The sequence below is a fragment of the Gymnoscopelus microlampas genome (assembly GCF_963454915.1).
Source record: "Gymnoscopelus microlampas genome assembly, chromosome: 12".
NCBI lineage: Eukaryota > Metazoa > Chordata > Actinopteri > Myctophiformes > Myctophidae > Gymnoscopelus > Gymnoscopelus microlampas.
This window is the reverse complement of record NC_139949.1, coordinates 40635896-40654934: the sequence shown is the minus strand read 5'-3', so window position 1 is coordinate 40654934 and position 19039 is coordinate 40635896. Positions and strand designations below refer to the sequence as shown.

At 40.9% G+C, this 19039-nt stretch overlaps 1 protein-coding gene across 1 annotated transcript in view; it reads left to right on the top strand.

Moving 5' to 3' along the window:
* The first annotated feature begins 1090 nt into the window (after positions 1 to 1090).
* coro6 (coronin 6) overlaps positions 1091 to 19039 on the top strand; it is a 68346-nt gene continuing 50397 nt past the window's right edge. Inside the window, exons 1-2 of the mRNA XM_084073309.1 lie at positions 1091 to 1244; positions 10509 to 10708. Coding sequence (XP_083929435.1) covers positions 10511 to 10708 — 198 coding nt within the window. The 5' untranslated portion in view covers positions 1091 to 1244; positions 10509 to 10510. The remainder of the gene's footprint in view (positions 1245 to 10508; positions 10709 to 19039) is intronic.

The window sequence follows — 19039 nt, the reverse complement described above, 5'->3', positions numbered from 1 at the left end:
AATCGCGATACATCAACACAATACATCGTGTATGCGCAGGCTGCAGTGGATAAGCCTAATTGGGGATCCCCACCTCCCAATCAAGAAGCCCCCCCCCCCCCCCACACACACATACTTAAGAAGCACAAGGTCATCCTGGCTAGAAGACCTCCACATCCTTCTTCACAACAAGAGGTTCCTTGAATATATATATTTTTAGAACTCTGTACCATTTCTTTCATATATTAATACTCTAACTGTAATTGATTCATTTTCCTCTTTAAAAAAATATTAAAATACATACATTTTTAATTTTTAATATTATTCTTATTTTAATCTTCAGGGCTGGCGTGCGGGCGGGTGGGCATAGGCTATATGCTAGGGTAGGGGTCTTCAACAGGGGGTCCGGGACCCCTAGGGGGTCCTCAGAGTTACTACAGGGGGTCCCCCAAATCTTTGTGTGATATGATTTTTTTTTTCACATTAACCACTTGAACCCTAGCATCCCTTTTCTGAGGGGAACTTTGGCCAAAAATAGCAGATCTACAAGCTCACAAGGCCTTGCTGCATGCAAGCTTGTAGATCGGCTATTTTTGGCAAAGAGGCATAGGTGTAGAGGGAAAAAAGAGCAGACCACGTAAACAAAAAATGTTGAATCTGAAACACAATTTTATACGATATGGGGGGGTCCCTGCTGTTGAATACCTGTTGAAGACCCCTGTGTTAGGGTTTGTTTTGTTGTATTTTGTATTGTGTTTTCTGTACTGTGTTCCTTGCTTGTTGTTAGGCTACTGTGTGTGTCTTCACAAAAAAGAAGCGCAAGGTGCGACGTCAGGTCACGACACGCACATTGTATGAAACAAAAAACAAAACAACGCATGGTAATCGAGGCTATATACGCACAGTGCGACACAATGGACCCCGTGGTGGTCCACACGCGTGATAGCTGTGCAACAATATTACGCGGTCCACACTATAGCGACACTGACCTCACGCGCGCTACAGATTGTCCACTACTGACACAGTCCGTTCTAAAATAGACGACAACCCCCCCCCCCCCTCTCTCTCTCTCTCTCTCTCTCTCTCTCTCCCTCTCCCTCTCTCAGTGCCCCTGTTTAGCAGGTCCCGCGCCGGCTCTAGAAAACTGGATCATTTTAGTCTTGATAAAAGAGGACTAAACGGGGACCGAGGCATCTAAAGGCTATTATCCAGGGAATCAGGGGGGAATCGGGAGAATCCGGAGGTTCAGATCTCCATAACCTGAGGTGAGTGTCTATTATTATTATAATTATTGTAATTATATTATTATGGTGTTGTGTGTGGGGTGCTGCTGCAGAGAGCCCGTTAGGTGCGTCAGTCCCGTTATGCTGCACTGCTAGTGAAGGAAAAGTGCGTCTCTGTGGAATCCCCTATAAGCGGTGGTTCTCAAACTTTTTCATGTCAAGGACCCCCAACTTGACACTTATTAGCCCGCGGACCCCCATTTTAAAAGATATGCCAGGGGACCCCCATAAGAGAAGATCTTTTTACGGCTCTAGCAGTGATTCTCAACCATTTTAATTTCAAGGACCCCCAGTTTGGCATGCACTAGGTTATGGTGCGGACCCCCATTTAATGGCATTCATATCTGGGACCCCAATGTATATGTAAAATCAATGTTCATTTAACTCTGAGAGTGTACAAATGGAACCAAATGGACCCGTTCCATTTGTACACTCTCAGAGTTACAGACCCATAAGGGTCCATTCGGTGCCTAACTATCCATCATTTAGCTGGGGACCCCCTGGAACTCCTTCAAGGACCCCTTTGAGAACCAGTGCCCTATAAAGACGCAGACAGATAGCACAGATCTAACAGTGTGTCGTCAGTCACACACACACTCACACATTCCCACAGTTTAGGGACAGTTGTTGTGTGACACTGCACTTTTCTCTCATACTATAGTCCTCAGAGTCGTGGTGGCAGCTGTCGTGGGCTTCTGAACTGAGCACGACATGCTGTACACCAGGGAGAGGGGAGACCCCCACCCCAACCATGTGGTGTAAAGTAACTAAGTACATTTACTCAAGTACTGTACTTAAGTACAATTTTGAGGTACTTTTACTTTACCGGAGTATTTCCAATTAACAGTACTTTTACTTCTACTCCACTACCTCTCAGAAGCAAATTTATTGTACTTTTACTCCACTACAATTATTTGAACACTTTAGTTAGCCTACTAGCTACTTTGCAGATATAAATGATTACGTTATAAAACATACATTTACTACTCTAGCCCTATTTTATACCTAGGCTATTTGAAAATACACAACGCGTCGCTGTGCGACGCGTTGTGAGCTTGTAGATCGGCTATTTTCAAACATTCTAGTACTTTTACTTTTGGTACTTTAAGTACATTTTGACACCAATACCTTTGTACTTTTACTCAAGTAAATTTTGAATTCCGGACTTTTACTTGCGACAGAGTACTTCTACATTGCAGTATTGATACTTTTATTTAAGTAAAACATTTGAGTACTTTTTCCACCACCTGACCCCAACCCACCCCAACCCACCCCCTCTCAATAACTATACTTTCTCATGATCATCAATAACTTAGAATCTGTCTCTCTACTTATCTCTCTTTATGTGCGCTTGTAATCAGGTTAGTGCCTGTAAGTTCTGGACAAAATGTGTCAACATTTTTGCCCTATCGTTAACTTAAAAGAGCTGGAGGGTTGTGGAAGGAAGAGCCTGGTTGGACAGGGTGCTATATATGCACTCTGAAATCCTGAGTCGTAGCTCCGAGGGTGTGCAAAGGGTCCATTTTGGTTCCACCGGTACGCTCTCAGGGGGGGAAATGAACACTCAGGCTTTGGACAGTGTAGCCTACAGGGCAGTGTGGCATGTCTATATTAGGAAAGTGGCCGTGTCATTCTTTCACTCTGCCAGAGAGAGAGAGGGAGAGGGAGAGGGAGAGGGAGAGGGAGGGGGGGTTGGGATCTGAGCAGTGTGTGAGCAGATACAAACTTCCATTAAACACAAAGCACTTTATTTATTATGTTCGATCCCGAAGGCGAGACGTATGGGGATTAGAAATCAATGCACATGGTGTCCTTCCCATTCCATGGTGTATTTATTGACCAAGGGAAGTTAATTTGACTGACAGTGTGCCAACACTATAAAGCCTCTTGGAAATACACAGCATAACAGTAATACACAACATAACTGACATGTTGAAACATAACATTTGAAAGAACTAGTTATTGGACATACAGAATGTCTGTGTACAGATCCAAGCAAATAAGCAGACCAATTTCTCTGCTCTCACCTCATAATCCATGTTTGTTTTTGGGGCAAAATAAAAGGGTATGTGAGGTTGCAATCCTCCTTGATTATGTTTGTCATAATCTGGATCTAGATCCACATTAATTGCCACTTACACCCTTTTGTTGTCCGGGGTCTATTCTTGCCCCCCTCCTTTTTTACCTCTACACCACCATCTCTTTAACAACAATATCGTTGCCATATGTTCACCAATTCTTCCTGCATGTCTGCCTATTACGACATGCCCAGAATAGCGACACTATGGTTCATGTGGTTAAATATATACTGTATCAGTATGTGTATATATTTTTTCCCCCCAATTTTTTTATTCCCACTTATAAAAACGCAGGTGTTCTGAAACCCGCTGTGATTGGTTGCCAGCCATGCCAGGTGGTGGTGGTTCATGGTCATCCACAGTTCCAAAAGAGGAGTTTTGACCCAGTTACCAAGTGCCTTCAGGGAGTGGAACCGGCCTACTTCTGATTTGGGCCTTTAGTGTCAACACTATATACGTCCATGTGCTCATAAAGTCATATTTCAAATTCAGTGGAGGAAAAAGTACTCACGTTTTTTTCTTAAGTAAAAGTATCAATACTGCAATGTGAAAATACTCTGTTACAAGTAAAAGTCCGGAATACAAAAGTATTGGTATCAAAATATACTTAAAGTACAAAAGTAGAAAGTATTCATTATGCAGAATGTCCCATTTCAAAAGTTTTCAAATGTATACAATGTATACACATCTTTTGAAAATAGCATATAAATGCACCATTTACAAGCTCACAGTGCATCGCATCGCGACGCATTGTGAGCTTGTAGATCTGCTATTTTCAAATGGCCAACATGTATATAGGGCTGAAGTGGTTAATGTATGTTTTGTAATAATAATCAAAATCTACAAAGTAACTATTAACTTAAAGTTTTCAAATAATTGTACTGGAGTAAAAGTAAAACATTTGCCCTGAGATGTAGTGGAGTAGTAAAAGTACTGCAAATTGGAAAACTCCAGTAAAGTAAAAAAATACCTCAAGTACAGTACTTGAGTCCATGTACTTAGTTACTTTACACCACTGGTCAACACTATATACGTCCATGTGGTCATAAAGTCATATTTCAGATGCATATGTTAGATTTACCAATCGTACGCTGTGAACTTCACATTCCACTCGGTGGGTGAAGTGTCACATCACATCACTTACGTAGGTGTCATGATCCCATCACTGTTTGTGTTTAACCACTCAAAGGGGTGTTTAAAGGAAGGGTAAGTGATTTTTGTTTTTGTTAAAAAGGTTAAAGTACTATATTCTGATAGTAATCATTGCTACAGAGCGTTTGTTCGGTCACAGGGGTCTCTTTAGTAAACATAATATAGTACATTTTCAGGTCACAACATTTAAGCCAATCAGGAGAGAGCACTGAACATGCATTTTCTGTTTAATAAAGAGCTGGAGACACATGGGAGACTCCTTTAACTGAACAAACACTCTATAGCAATGAGTACTATCAGAATATAGAGCTATTTAACACCCTACCTTTAACTTTAAAACACTTCTGGGATCATTTCAACATCTACTCAGGCATTTGTGGGTACCCCAGACAGTTTTTAAGTTGCGTGATTCAATATTTAGATATTTAATATCAGTGGTGTAAAGTAACTAAGTACATTTACCCAAGTACTGTACTTAAGTACAATTTTGAGGTACTTTTACTTTACTGGAGTATTTTCAAATTTCAATACTTCTACTTCTACTCCACTACATCTCAGAGACAAATATTGTACTTTTACTCCACAACAATTATTTGAAAACTTAGTTATATATATATTATATTATGAAACACACATTAACCACTTCAGCCCTATTTTATGCATAGGCTATTTTCAAACATTTTAGTACTTTTACTTTTGGTACTTTAAGTACATTTTGATGCCAAAGCTTTTGTACTTTTACTCAAGTAACATTTTGAACACAGGTCTTTTACTTGTAACAGAGTATTTTCACATTGTGGAATTGATACTTTTACTTGAGTAAAATATCTAAGTACTTCTTCCACCACTGTTTGATATTCAATTCATCAGACACACCCCCATCCTATATAAGTCCATTGAACTTCTAACTATGTTAGACTTATTGAAAACACATCCCTGGTACTGGTGACTGATATTGTCCTTCTAACTCGCATGTGAAAATGCAATCTAATGTGTGAAAGAACACACATTAGAATAGAATCTAATGTGTGTTCTTTCAGCTACTTTTTTCAAAACATGGTGCCCTCACACAATCGAAGGACAATATAAGTCACCAGAACCAAGGACGTGGGTTTTCAATGAGTTTAAACTCAATGAAAAAATGTAGTTTGAAGTTCAATGGACTAACAGTATATAGGAAGGGGGCGTGTCTGATTAAATGAATGTCAAATATCAAAATATTGAATCAAGCAACATGAAAACTGTCTGGGGTGTACACAAAAGCCCAAGTATTTGTTAAAATGACCGCAGAAGTGTTATAAAGTGAAATAACTCTTTAGATTAAAACTGGGGTCCCCCAGGGTTCTATACTTCAGTCTCCTTCTTTTCCCCCTCTACACCAAAGCTCTTGCCGAAAATAGCCAATCTATAAGCTCACAACACGTGTCGTGAGCTTGCAGATCTGCTTTTTTGCAAACGTCTGCCCCGTTCGGTCCATTTGTTCCACTTGGTTCCATTTGGTTCTAAGGAAACGTGGAACAAAGTTACAGCGTCTTTGTTTGTGACATGAGGTTGCATTCTGGTTCTGGGTTTTTCCACTGTGTCTTGTGTCTCTTTGAAATTTGGCTCTCACACAGTGTTTGGTGGGACAATCGGCTATTAATATCTGCACTGATGTCTATCATAGTTCGAGAATGCCTCCTGTGTATTTTCTTTTTTTTTCCTGAGGCTTATAGCCTCTCTGGCCTGTTGCCGGGGACAACAGCATAACAGCAAGATGACAAGAACAACAACGTACTGTAATAGCACAGTAGAGAGTTAAAACAAACCCTCATGTATTAATAATAGCTTTTAAATAGAGTATCTATTGCAACAAAACAAAATAGATCCATAGTGGTACAAAATGACTATAGACCAGTATCAGACATGGCTGTGAAATGTGTTAACTGTGTTGCAGAACTGTTTAAGTAAAAGTAATTAGCACAGCTCTACTACTCATTCTGTATCCTCGGGGAACATAATAATGACACAGCAAAAATAGACACGATGTGTCAAAATCAAAAGCTACCCTAAAGATGTTCAGCAGCAGAGAAACAAAGCAAGGAAAGCAAAGAGTTTTACTATCCTGCATAACATAAGTTAGAAGTACAGGTAACAGCGTAGCAGAGATTAAAGATATTCTGTTATCCTTTAGGGGATACTTTAGGGGTCACTTTTTACTGTCCTTACATGCAGAACAGGAAAACTCTGGAAAAAGAGGACGCTTTACATGATGAGACCAGGGCTGTAGTTGGTAGAGACTTAACCACTTACACCATACATACTGTACTTATATGCTCTATACCAGTGGTTCCCATTTGATGTCTTCCCGGGAAGACATCGCGATGCGTTGTGTTGTGCGCTTGTAGTTCTGCTATTTTCACCACTACTTTTTTTTAATTTTTATCCCACAATTTTATAACCCTTTTTAACCCGGTGCCAATTATCTAAGTGATCCTGGGCGCTACACTCCCCCCGCCAGCCTAGGGAGCCCAGAGCCGAGCTCATGCCTCCTTCAATGCATGAGAGCCAACTGACCTTCTTGTCATCTGACAGGGGGGAGTTTTCCCAGTAGGACGTAGCGCGTGGAAGGAACACATTATTCCAACCAGTTCCTTTCCCCTCCATCAGGCGCCCCGGCTGTCATGGGGGAGGCGGTATAGCGACCAGGATTACTACATGTTTTTGTGAGGGTATTAACTACCCTAGGAGACACGGGGAGAACATGCAAACACCACACAGAGTAGGCCCTTTCGCCAACCCCACCTACACTACGTTTTTTTGTAATGTATTTTATAATAAAAAATAAGAAGAAGTAAAAAAGGGATAAAACCCCATAAAAATGGGTCCACGAAACACAAATGGTCCCCACCCACTGTTTGGGAACCACTACTCTATACCAGTGCTGCTCCTTTTGTCCCTCTACACCACTGATTCTCAACCTGTGGGCTGGGGACCACTGTTTGGATGGGCTGCTAGGGTATTGCAAGTGGGCCCCCGAATAATTGCCAAAACACCACGTTTTAATGATAATATAACATTAATACAAAAGAACAATGTAAAAGAAAATGTTATAGTATTTTGTTCTTTAAAACCTTGAAAAAAATGAGTTTTTATACATGTAAGTATATACTATGTTACACTGATCCAATGTTCTGCTGAATGTTTCCCCCCAGAATAGGTACACTAGGGTTCAAATGACTCGAGCCGGACCTAAAGGACCATATCGTACAAAAACGTAGACCATTATTTGCCTTGTTTATATTTACTAGACCATACCCGGTGAAGGGCGCCCTTCACTCACCATACCCGGTGAAGGGCGCGCGTCCCCTCGTATATATATAAAAATTTGCTATATAAAAGAGCAAAATAGGCTTGCTATTTTCTGTTGCCCTGCAGCAGGCTTGAGTATATTTTTGATGGCATTTTACACCACTAACAACATTAATCAGAGAATCACACGTCTTTGTCACAACTCGTGTTTTGTCTTTTTTAACCAACACAGTACAAAGTACTGGACACACAGATGACACACAGGTCATAGATGACTCAGGTCATAAACCTGGAAATACAGGAAAATAAACATTGTATTACCATATATTCATAGCATATATGATTCACAATTAAACAGCAGGTAATGTAGCACAGTCTATCACAGTAGAACCGAAATAGCAGAAAATGACTACAATACCCATGAGGCATTCTGAACCATGAGCCAACAACGCGTCGCCCCAGCTACCATTAAGTTACAGTGTCCAAGTTACAATACACAAAATACACCAAAATAATACTTTTCAATGGACTACTTGGGTAGCACTGATAATATTAACCACAGTAAGGTTCATAAAGTGTGTTGATGAAACGTTTACATTGTTGATTAAGTCACGATGACGACGTTAGCATTAGCGTTAGCCGCATGCTAGCGCCAAACGTCCGTTAGCTTAGCATCACGCTAACGGCTCATAGTAACTTGGTTTGGCTAATAAACATTAATCCCAACTAACGCCAACACAGTAATGGATGTAAACATACACAGACATGCTTTGGACATTATTATCAGGTTGCATGTTGGTGGTATGGGGTTCGTTTGGTTTGGCCTCGTTTTCATAGACCTCGTTGCTTGTTTCTCTCGCGAAACCTGTGGCCATGTTTCCCATTGAACCCGGAAAAAAACCCTACGTCCGCTGCCACTACTGCTCCCGGTTTGGCTACAATGGGAAACATGGCCACAGGTTGACTAAATAAGCGATTTAAACGGGTAGTTTCGCTGGCGACCTAAAATATTATGCAGCCGACCAAACCTTAAACATCCGTGCGGTTTAGAATCTACCATTAGTTTTGGGATACGATGTATACAAAAGGGTAAACAGCGGAGCCTTGGCGGACGTTCGCCCGATCCTGGAAGAGAACGACATAGAACCGTTCTTTATGGAGCTAATGTGCATCGTGTGTGGGGAAACAAATCTGGAGTGTTTACTTTCCACAGCAGAGAGTGGGCGGGGTCTATGGTGTAGAGTCGGTGTTGCCATGTCCGCCGATTGTAAGCGCTTTAGGGCCAATGTTGGTGTTATAGGGTTCGTTTGGTTTGGCCTCGTTTTCATAGACCTCGCTGCTTGTTTCTCTCGCGAAACCTGGCACACAACGACGCATGCGCAGTTTGATCGGAGACCCAAGACCCCATCCATCCACCCACCCACCGTCAGCTTACTAGAATTATAGTAGGATGGCATGGGTCGTCGGAGGCAAGCTGCCTGGAAGTGTGTGTGTGTGTGTGTGTGTGTGTGTGTGTGTGTGTGTGTGTGTGTGTGTGTGTGTGTGTGTGTGTGTGTGTGTGTGTGTGTGTGTGTGTGTGTGTGTGTGTGTGTGTGTGTGTGTGTGTGTGTGTGTGTGTGCGCGCGCGCATTATATGTGTTATATATGTTATATATGTGTTATATGTGTATATATATGTTCCACACATGATCCACATCTGAGATCTATATAGCCACGCCATTATAATACCCCATCTTAAAAATGTCATACCATACTGGAATTAATGGAATCCAATGGCTTCCTTGAAAAGAAACGAACCATAGTCAATGGCCTAAACACGCTAGACCACCAATTACAGCATGGTCTGGTATGTGAAAGTCACGACTTGCAACTTAACTTGGTCTCCTCTGCTGTGAGACTGCTTTAAGACTCAACTTGGCTCAAGACTTGAAAGCAAATCTCCATACGATTTGAACTGGTAAAACCGCAGCTTATTGAATGAACAATGCATTTTTATTTGTATCACTATCTAGTTATTATAAATAAAGTACATGAGAAAGCAGCTTGAACTTAAAGTGTGTCAGACCGAATTTAATATGTTCATTAACATCTTTTCCTCAGTGCAAACCATAAGACTAATGTTCAACATTTCCTACTGAAAGATGTGTGTCTGAATGTGTGACGTGTGGAACAATGGCTTCCACTGTTGCCACTCATTGATGAATGTTTGCTGAAAATTATTGAAACTCTTTTTTTTAGACTCAGTTATGATTTTCCTAATCCTGTATAGACTGTTTTCCCCAATCCCACTCCCACTCAATTCTCACCCCATCCTGCTGTCGTGGAATTCTGGATCAATCAGCAATTGATCCAGCAATCGAGACAATATTCTGGGTGGCGATGAGTTAAGCTTTATGTACATGATATCATGGGGAGAAGTACAATAACACTCAATGTCAGTGGTACGGTAGTTCTGCCTCGAGCACAGGGCAGAGATCATGGTTGTACTGTAGCTGCTTCAAGGACAAACTGAACCATAACAAGACAGGCTGTACCAACAACAGCAATAGAGACATCTAGGCTCTTACAAGCTGTCAAATATCACAATGTATTGTAGAAGTATTATAAGTGATGGTAAAATATCAAAGTTAGATATAAGCAGCCATATAACTTCTTCCTCACTGCCTTACTTGCCTTTATGACCGGTCTTGTTTTCCTGCTTCCATGTGTTCTATGATCAACACAGCGATGAGTCGCAGCATTGTACGGCAGAGTAAGTTCCGCCATGTCTTCGGCCAGAGTGTCAAGACCGAGCAGATGTACGACGACATCCGCGTTTCCAAGGTGACGTGGGACAGCACGTTCTGCGCCGTCAACCCCAAGTTCCTGGCGGTTATCGTGGAATCCAGCGGAGGAGGGGCGTTCCTGGTGATACCCGTCAACAAGGTGAGTTAGGGCTCAATAGCCGCTCAAAGCATGTTGCACAATCAAGCACACAAGTGCAACTAAATGGACCCATGAGATGCTGAGGATTTTACTTTTCACCTTATGCTGCAGCTTCATGTTTGTTTGGTACTGATCTAGCGCTGCAGCAAATTATAATTTTTGTGGTTGTTTAATCTGTCCATTATCTTCGATTATTCAAACGATATTAACACATCGGGTGCCAGCATTTTTTCATAACAACTTACCGTGGGTGCCAGCATTCTCCCCATTGACTGTGCTTTGCTGTTTAAAATGTCCGCGTGCGTTACAAGCAAATCCACGCAAAAAAAAGCATCGATTCATGTTCTGCCATGAGCCTGGCTACAGGCTGGAACCATAACATTCCACTCGCGGGTTACAACGGGGGGGGGATCGCGCATCGCTCATGACCGTTTTTCCCCACAGGAAACAGATTTGGAGATATAGGCGTTTCAAAGTAGGAAATAGACAGGAAGCGGATGGGGGAAAAAAAAGTGTTTCCGGTGAGCGATCTGGCACTTCCTTCGCAGGATTACAATGGGTGCTCCCAGAGCTGCTCTAGCCCCGCCCGCGCGGAGAAAAACGAAAAAAACAAAAATACTGAAATCACGGTTCAGACCGTGAACGGCACCGAAGCTTCGGAACCGCCACTAAGTAAACACACGGTTCAGACCGTGTTTGGCACCCGATGTGTTAACTTAGAACATAAAATGACTGCATAAGGTAGGTAATAAAGTAAAGAATGATAGTACATGCTCATATGCTATTTGAACCCAGACATCTTGAAATTGCTGAATGATTACCTAGCAGTCCTTTTATGTTTTCATGTATTTGCTTGCGCAGAATTTAATTTCCCCCACTTCTTTACAAGTAACTGTAAACCTGTGATGTGACAATAAGGTTGATTCTATATATGTCACAAAGACAAAGCTGTAAATAACACATAAATAGGCTATTTACATGGTAATATACATCACTAAACCGATTATTCTACAACTAAAATATCATTTTATTAATCGCATATTTCGATTGATCGTTTAACCCCAAAACAGATGTTACATGTGCTCAATGTCGTTAGCATGAAGAATGCTGTGACTTAAAGCTGGACTATGTAACTACGTATATAACTTTCCTCTTCTACCCCGGATTTGAACCCGGTTTCCTGCACAAGTGCAGACATTTTGACCATTGAGCTAATAGAGCATGCCTGCTTGCTCAGGGGATCAATTGAATCTTGACCTAAGTTCAGCATAGGCACAAAATTGTCTCTAAAGTGGGTTCGCAGCCAATACATATCTATTTGGGGGCCTTGAAATGTTTGAGAACCACTCAACTAAGCCAGTATCAACCTTTTCAGAACGTGACCTCCCAAAATAATCATATTTGAACTGGGGACCCCCCCCACCCTGACAAGCACTTGGAATTGTAGGAGTTGAGGCATTACATTTAGTTTGACTAGTTTCCACAGATAAATATAGTGAAAATAGTCGATCTACATGCTAGGTGATCGCGAGGCATTGTGAGCATGTAGATTGACTATTTTCATAATTTTGTCTCTCTTCTCAGGTAATATTTCACAATTTGGCCAATGTTTGGAAATCTTTATAGTATAGTTGGTTGATTACTTTTGACTCTAGTCTTATTTTTTTGGAGTACTGTATTAAAAAAGTTCTTAAAAGTCCTTAAATTATCACTTTAGAAATGTGCAGATACCCTGTATACACGTATACTGTATGTTGGTTTGTTTACTGTTGAGTGAGAAAACAATGTTGCACATTAAGCTTATCATCTGGGGACCCCCAAAAATCATTTGGGGACCCCCCTGGGAGTCCCAACCCGCAGGTCGAGAACCACTCAACTAGGCTACCAGTCTAAGCACACTGGGTAGGCTGCAGGTGAATTGCCATTCTTGGGATAAAGTAATCTGAATCCTAATCTAATCATTTACTACAAACATGGGTCTCAGTTCTCTGGTTATATGGACTATTGATATGCTATGAGAGCAAAGGAGGAGCACGAAGATGTCCAGTCATAAATAAGAGGTAGGATTTTTTTAGATCATGGTACTGACTTGTAGATCTACTGTAGTTAGCGTATGCGGCGAAACTACTGTAGCAAACTAAAGTCCTCCATTGAGAAACACATCCTTTGTTTTTTATTGATATATCTGACCCATGAACTTGCAGTTTAAGGAGTAAATATTTAATTTAGCAAACAAGCTCTTCAAATGCTGCTTCTTAAACTGAGCTCCACTCCCCTTCTAGCTCCATTCACTTGATATACACAACAGCAAAGTCCTCACTGTTAAATGTATCCGTTTGCAACTCAGAGTGTGTACAAATGTAACCAGACGATAACTTTGAGATGACTTTGTATGTGATATGTACCATGTTTACAGTTTAAGCATTTAGCAGACGCTCTTAATCCAGAGTTCATGAAAGGGTTTCCCTGCCTGTCTGTATGATAGAGTCAAGACGGCTTTAGAACTCTGTGTTCCCTGTCCCAGTCAGTCACCTCTCCAGCCCATACTCATGGGTTGCCCTCCCCTCCCCCACTCTGCCAGCATCACGTTTCTGTCATACACAACTGAGGGCAGAAAGAGAGCACAGGAAAAATATACGCAATATTTAAAATGCATGAAAATGTAATCCAGGTTGGTTTTAGATTTCCTTTGTAGGCACACAGGGTTACAAACAATATTTAGCCCTCTTGTGGCTGACAGGCGTCAACCAGCTCTTGACGCAGGTCAATAACAGCTCACAGGAAGAAGGTTTCTTGTTGTTACTGTAGTTGTTTACTTTGACACAGATTTATTCAAAGGACCCTATTTTAAGTGCAGGGGGTCCCCTCTCTTGGCCCCAAGCCCAAGTTTTAGACACACTGGGGAAGTATGACTGTGTCACTGAAATAAAAATCCAATCATGGGAACAGAGCAACAGAGGCCAGACAGAACAGACTTACAGTATTAGGCAGTGCTGAGTCATTTGGATGTTAAAGTTTCCCAGGACTTCCGATAGATCCTAACTTTGGCTAAAAATACACGATAGACAGACACCTGCCTGGCATAGTATCAAATGATGTGCTCAAGTCCCCTGGTCATGTAGCCATTGTGTAGTTTGTGTCATACTGAACATGTGCTGCTGTGTAACATACAAGTATTTGTTATGCCACTCAATGGACAGTCACTAACTAACTACTGTAACTAACTAACTAGCTAGCTCACGGATCACAGACAGCTGTAGTTTTGGAGCAGAGCTTGGTTCATAGGAACAGATTGAGTACACAGTAAAGTCCTCAGCGTTCATTTAAGTCAGAGTCTACAAATGGAACCAAATGGACCCCTAAGGGGTAAATTAACGCTGAGGAGGATTTGGCTGTGTAGGGTTTCCAGCTTGGGCCTTTATTTCAAGTGAAAAAGACACAAGTTAAGCATATTGTATAGTTAATAGCATTGTATTTGGTAATAACAATGTGGCTGCATGTGATGTCTAGCTAATTCCAAAGTAGCAGAAACTGTATCAAGAATACTTTTATACATCAGTGATTTTATGTCTATGAGTCAGTTTGTAAAAATCACAAGTAGTATCTCTTCACTCCATAGTACACTTTGAATCTTTTCCAAGAAGCCTGACTTAAAAAACGGATTTGTGCTTTTTATATACATTGAAGTAAAAAATGTTTGGCACAGCTGTGCAACTCTGACACAGTGTGAACTTGTAGATCGGCACCATGGTACGACGGAGCATACATTTAAAGTCATACTGTGTAACCTTTTAAATTAAATACAGGTTTTTTGTAAATATAATCTTACTGGTATTTTCACAATAACCATTCCACATGAATTTGTTTTTGACAACTTCTCTAAACACTATTTTTAAATGACATGTACCGGAAATGTACCGGAAATGTATTTAATTTAGTATTTTGTATGAATACAGTTTCTGACAACTCATTGTGTTCCAAATTATCCTTGGGCACATAGGACGCTGCAGCATTCATTTTGTTAGTGGTCCTTCCATATAGACAAAGGCTGTAATGACAACGGAGGTATCACAAAAATAAATGTAACGTTATTACACAGTATGACCTCAAAGCGATAGAACGTTGCGATGAAAAATCACAGGGTTCTGAATTAACCCTGACATGATGAGCCTCTTTTGTTAAATCCTTTAGTATTAAATCTACAGTGGGATGGGTTCAGCAAGGTCAGAAGAGTTGTGTAATGTCACTGTAACAGCAGGCGGAATTGGTAAAGGGCAGGTTAGCTGGAGAGACAGACAGACAGACAGACAGACAGACAGACAGACAGACAGACAGACAGACAGACAGACATATGGACATAATATATTCGAGGGCCTGGTGAACAGACAGGCTATTAATACACAGCAGGCTAGGCTCTAGCGCCCCTGCACCGAGTCCCCAATGGGCCACAAGAAAAACTCCCCTTTCAACGACCCGTCACTAAGCTATAAATACACACCTCTGGTGTGTGTGTGTGTGTGTGTGTGTGTGTGTGTGTGTGTGTGTGTGTGTGTGTGTGTGTGTGTGTGTATTACTATACTTGTAAGAGCCAAATGTCCCCACAAGTATAATAGAATTTGAGAAATAGACATTGTGTGGACCATTTTCCTGGTCCTCACTAGGAACAGATTCGGATTAGGGTTAGGGTTAGGATTAGGCATAGAGTTTAGGTTTAGAGGTTGGGGTTTGAGTTATGGTTGATTTATTCTTAGTTGCATGCCGGTGTCGTGCAGACGTGCACCGAAAATAGCCAATCTATGTTGTGTGTATGTGTGTGTGCGCGCGTGTGTGTGTGTGTGTGTGCGTGTGTGTGTGTGTGTGTGTCTGTGTGTGTGTGTGTGTGTCTGTGTCTGTGTCTGTGTCTGTGTCTGTGTGTGTGTGTGTGTGTGATGGATACATGTGTTCACAGATTAAATAGCCCGGAAGTGATCACCCGTAAGGGTTGAATAATAATATTAAAGGGATAGTTCACCCAAAAAAATACTTTTTTCTATCGATTAGTCACCCCCATGGAGACTTGAATTTGTGGATATTTTTGTAGTTTTCGTTGCAGGGTACCGGTAGGCAGCGGTTCCTTGGGGTGACTAATTGATAGAAAATAAGTCATTTTGGGGTGAACTATGCCTTTAAGCGTTCATATTCACGCAGCTGGGTTTGCCTTCGCTCTGGGCAAACACCATGGCACAGTGGATTTGGACAGGGTAGATTTTCATTTATTTTTAACAGTTTATTCGGGCATAGATTTTTTTCATAAGCATCTTCAGTCCTCTAAAGACCTACAGTAAAAGCATTTCTATAGGTTGTGCTTTCTCAATTCTCAGAATCAGAAACAGTTTATTGGCCAGGTGCTGTATTGTTCACATACTACTGTATGAGGAATTTGACTCTTTTTAGCCGCATGCTGAAAAGCATAGCGGCTCTGTATTCAGTCTGACTCTGACCCGACAGATTTCCGACATGTATTCATGTTTGCAACACTTTTTTTGCGTGATTGGCTGTCGTTTAAGCCAATGGGATACTCGTCCTCCCAAGCTATGGGACTAGACACGCCTCTCTCAGTGGATTCGTCTGAGTGCTAGCCGAATTTGGCTAATAGTTAGCTTGTATGCTTGTATGATGTTACTAACTGTTTTTAGCCAAACGCGGTAATGTCCACTCTCCATTAGTTCTCGACGCAAGTTGCGTTATTAATCCCGTAATTTTCATGTATTGTACATCCCAAAATCAAATGTATTAACCATGTGAGAGAGAGTAAAAAAAAAGCGATTCTGGGCGAGGTAAACAGAACACTCGCCCCAAAACACACTCACCCCCATTCATTTCGCGGACAGAGGCCGCCGGATTAGACCCGGGCGAGTGTGTTTGGGGACGAGCGTTCTTGTAATCCATTTCCGCATATGTAGCCATGGTTCATATTCATGTTTCAGGGCTACTGCCTACCGCATGATGCATCCATATCAAGGGCCCTTTTAATACAAAAACCCACGGCAATTTCGGTCTACAGTACACCAGCCTTCAACAATAGTGTACATTCAGTGGTCAGGTTCGTTCAGAAATCAATTGAAGAACGCAGGAGCGAGTTTTCCATATATAGCAAGCCACGCGCGAGAACGTGCATACACGCAGTACACTACACATGTGTCGTTGTTGACGTTTTCAGATGGTTTTAATTTGAAGGTATAACAGGCTGTTCAATGTGTTTTTGTGAGTTACGATAACTGACCGGCGTGCTCTATGCCGTCGTGTTGCGTTAAGTTACACAAGTGGCAGAAACGGTGCTTTCTGATTTTCACAATACAATGTAATCCACCCGCGTTTAGTTCAGTATTATAAAAGTGTTCACCCAACGCGTGTAAACTTAAGCTAATAGGTTAACAACAGTCTTGAGTCGGTCTCAAACAGTCAGGGGGGGGGGGGGGAGACAAAGACTCGGTCGAGAGAGGCAGAGAAATGCAGACGATGCATCACATTGCACAGAGGTGCGTGAGCAAGATAAGGATTTAACTTCATTTAAATCAGCACAGTGTAAGCACAGTGTAAGTTAATGTCCGCTGCCGTCAGCGCCATCTTCATAATAGATACATATATATTCAGAACAGAATAATAATATTAAAAATATTTAATAAAACAAAAAATCTTCTTTTCTTTTTTTTCGGGTTTTGGGCCTAACATGATGGCAATAGTCGGGTTCGGGCCGAGCCCCGGGCCGGCCCAGTCGGGCCCAGTTAGGGCCGAGCCTTCATTTTCAGGCCCGTTGAGAACTCTATAAATGATTAGTAGCCTTAAAGTTACTATTTCAATACTATTATTATTTTGCCTATACTGTGTGGCTCGCTGTGCATCACTCTGATTGCATCTTTCATTCATTCTGCAACGTGTTAATTGTCCATCACCTGACAACCATTAGCTGTCTTTTGTCATCTTCATTTCTTTGTAGTTAAATGTTGTGTTGTTGACAAGATTGGGGCCAAAAAAGCCTGCCGCATGCGGCTTTATTATGACTTGTCATTCTTGTTTTTATTTATTTTGAATTTGAATTTGACATACAGTAGAAGGAAAAGACGCAAGAACATTTTATACAGCAGAGGAGATGCACAATAGTTTGAAATAATAGCAAGGTATAACAAAGTAAGTTATTATTATTTGTTTAGAATATATACTATTATAGTGTAACAATAATAATAACTAGAAAGGACTGTTCCTGAAGAAACAGTGTGGGATCACTAGGAATGTTGATAGTATTGATAGTTGTAAGTGTTAAAGATGTTAAAGTATTAGTAGTGATAAAGGTTTAAGAGGTTCTAAAGGTTTTAGGTTCTAAAGGTTTGAAAGGTTTGAAAGGTTTGAAAGGTTTGAAAGGTTTGAAAGGTTTAAGGTTTTAAAGGTCTAAAGGTTTAAGGTTTGAAAGGTTTAAGGTTTGAAAGGTTTAAGGTTCTATTAAAGGTCTAAGGTTCTAAAGGTTCTAAAGGTTTTAAAGGTTTAAGGTTGACCAAAACTCCAGAAGGAAAAAAATCACTCTCCGTCTTAATTCTCAAAGGTGGGTGAAGTATTACGTTCTCAGTTAATCATTACATTCTCAATTGCATCTTGCATGCTAGCATGGCATGTGATGTCAGGAGTACAAACCATGGCTCAAATGATAAATCAGGGGTTCATAACCTGAAGGTTCTGGGTTCAAAACACCCAAAAAATATTTTTGACTTTCCATCTAAATTCTAAAAGACGAGTTAAGTATTACATTCCTAGTTGCATCTTCCATGCCAGCTAGCATGTGAGATAAATCAGTGATTTTTAAACCGGTTGTTAAGGGTTCAAAACTCCTAAAGAACTTTTTCACTCTCCATCTAAATTCTGAAAGGTGGGTTAAATGTCCATTGCCGCATTGACAATGCATTGGGCGCTTAAAGTTAAATATCTTCAAAACTACAAATGATTTAAATGAAAAAATCTCAAGCATGCATGTCCACACTAAGGTGGAATTTTTGAACTGTGAATGGAGTTTCTAGGTGGAAGTGTTTTTTTGAGGTCCCAAAATCGTCCATCGACCTCCATTATAAATCTCTGAACTTTTAAAGGAGTACAATTCTAAAACTATTAAACATTTCAAAGATTCCTTTTCAGGCAAACATGTCCACAGTAAGATGAACAATTTAAAGTATGAATGAGGTTACTAGGCGTAAGTATGTAGTTGTAAGCCTGCCTTTAAATGTCCATTGCCGCACTGACAATGCATTGGACGCTTAAAGTTAAATATCTCCAAAACTACAAATGATTTCAAAGAAAAAATCTCAA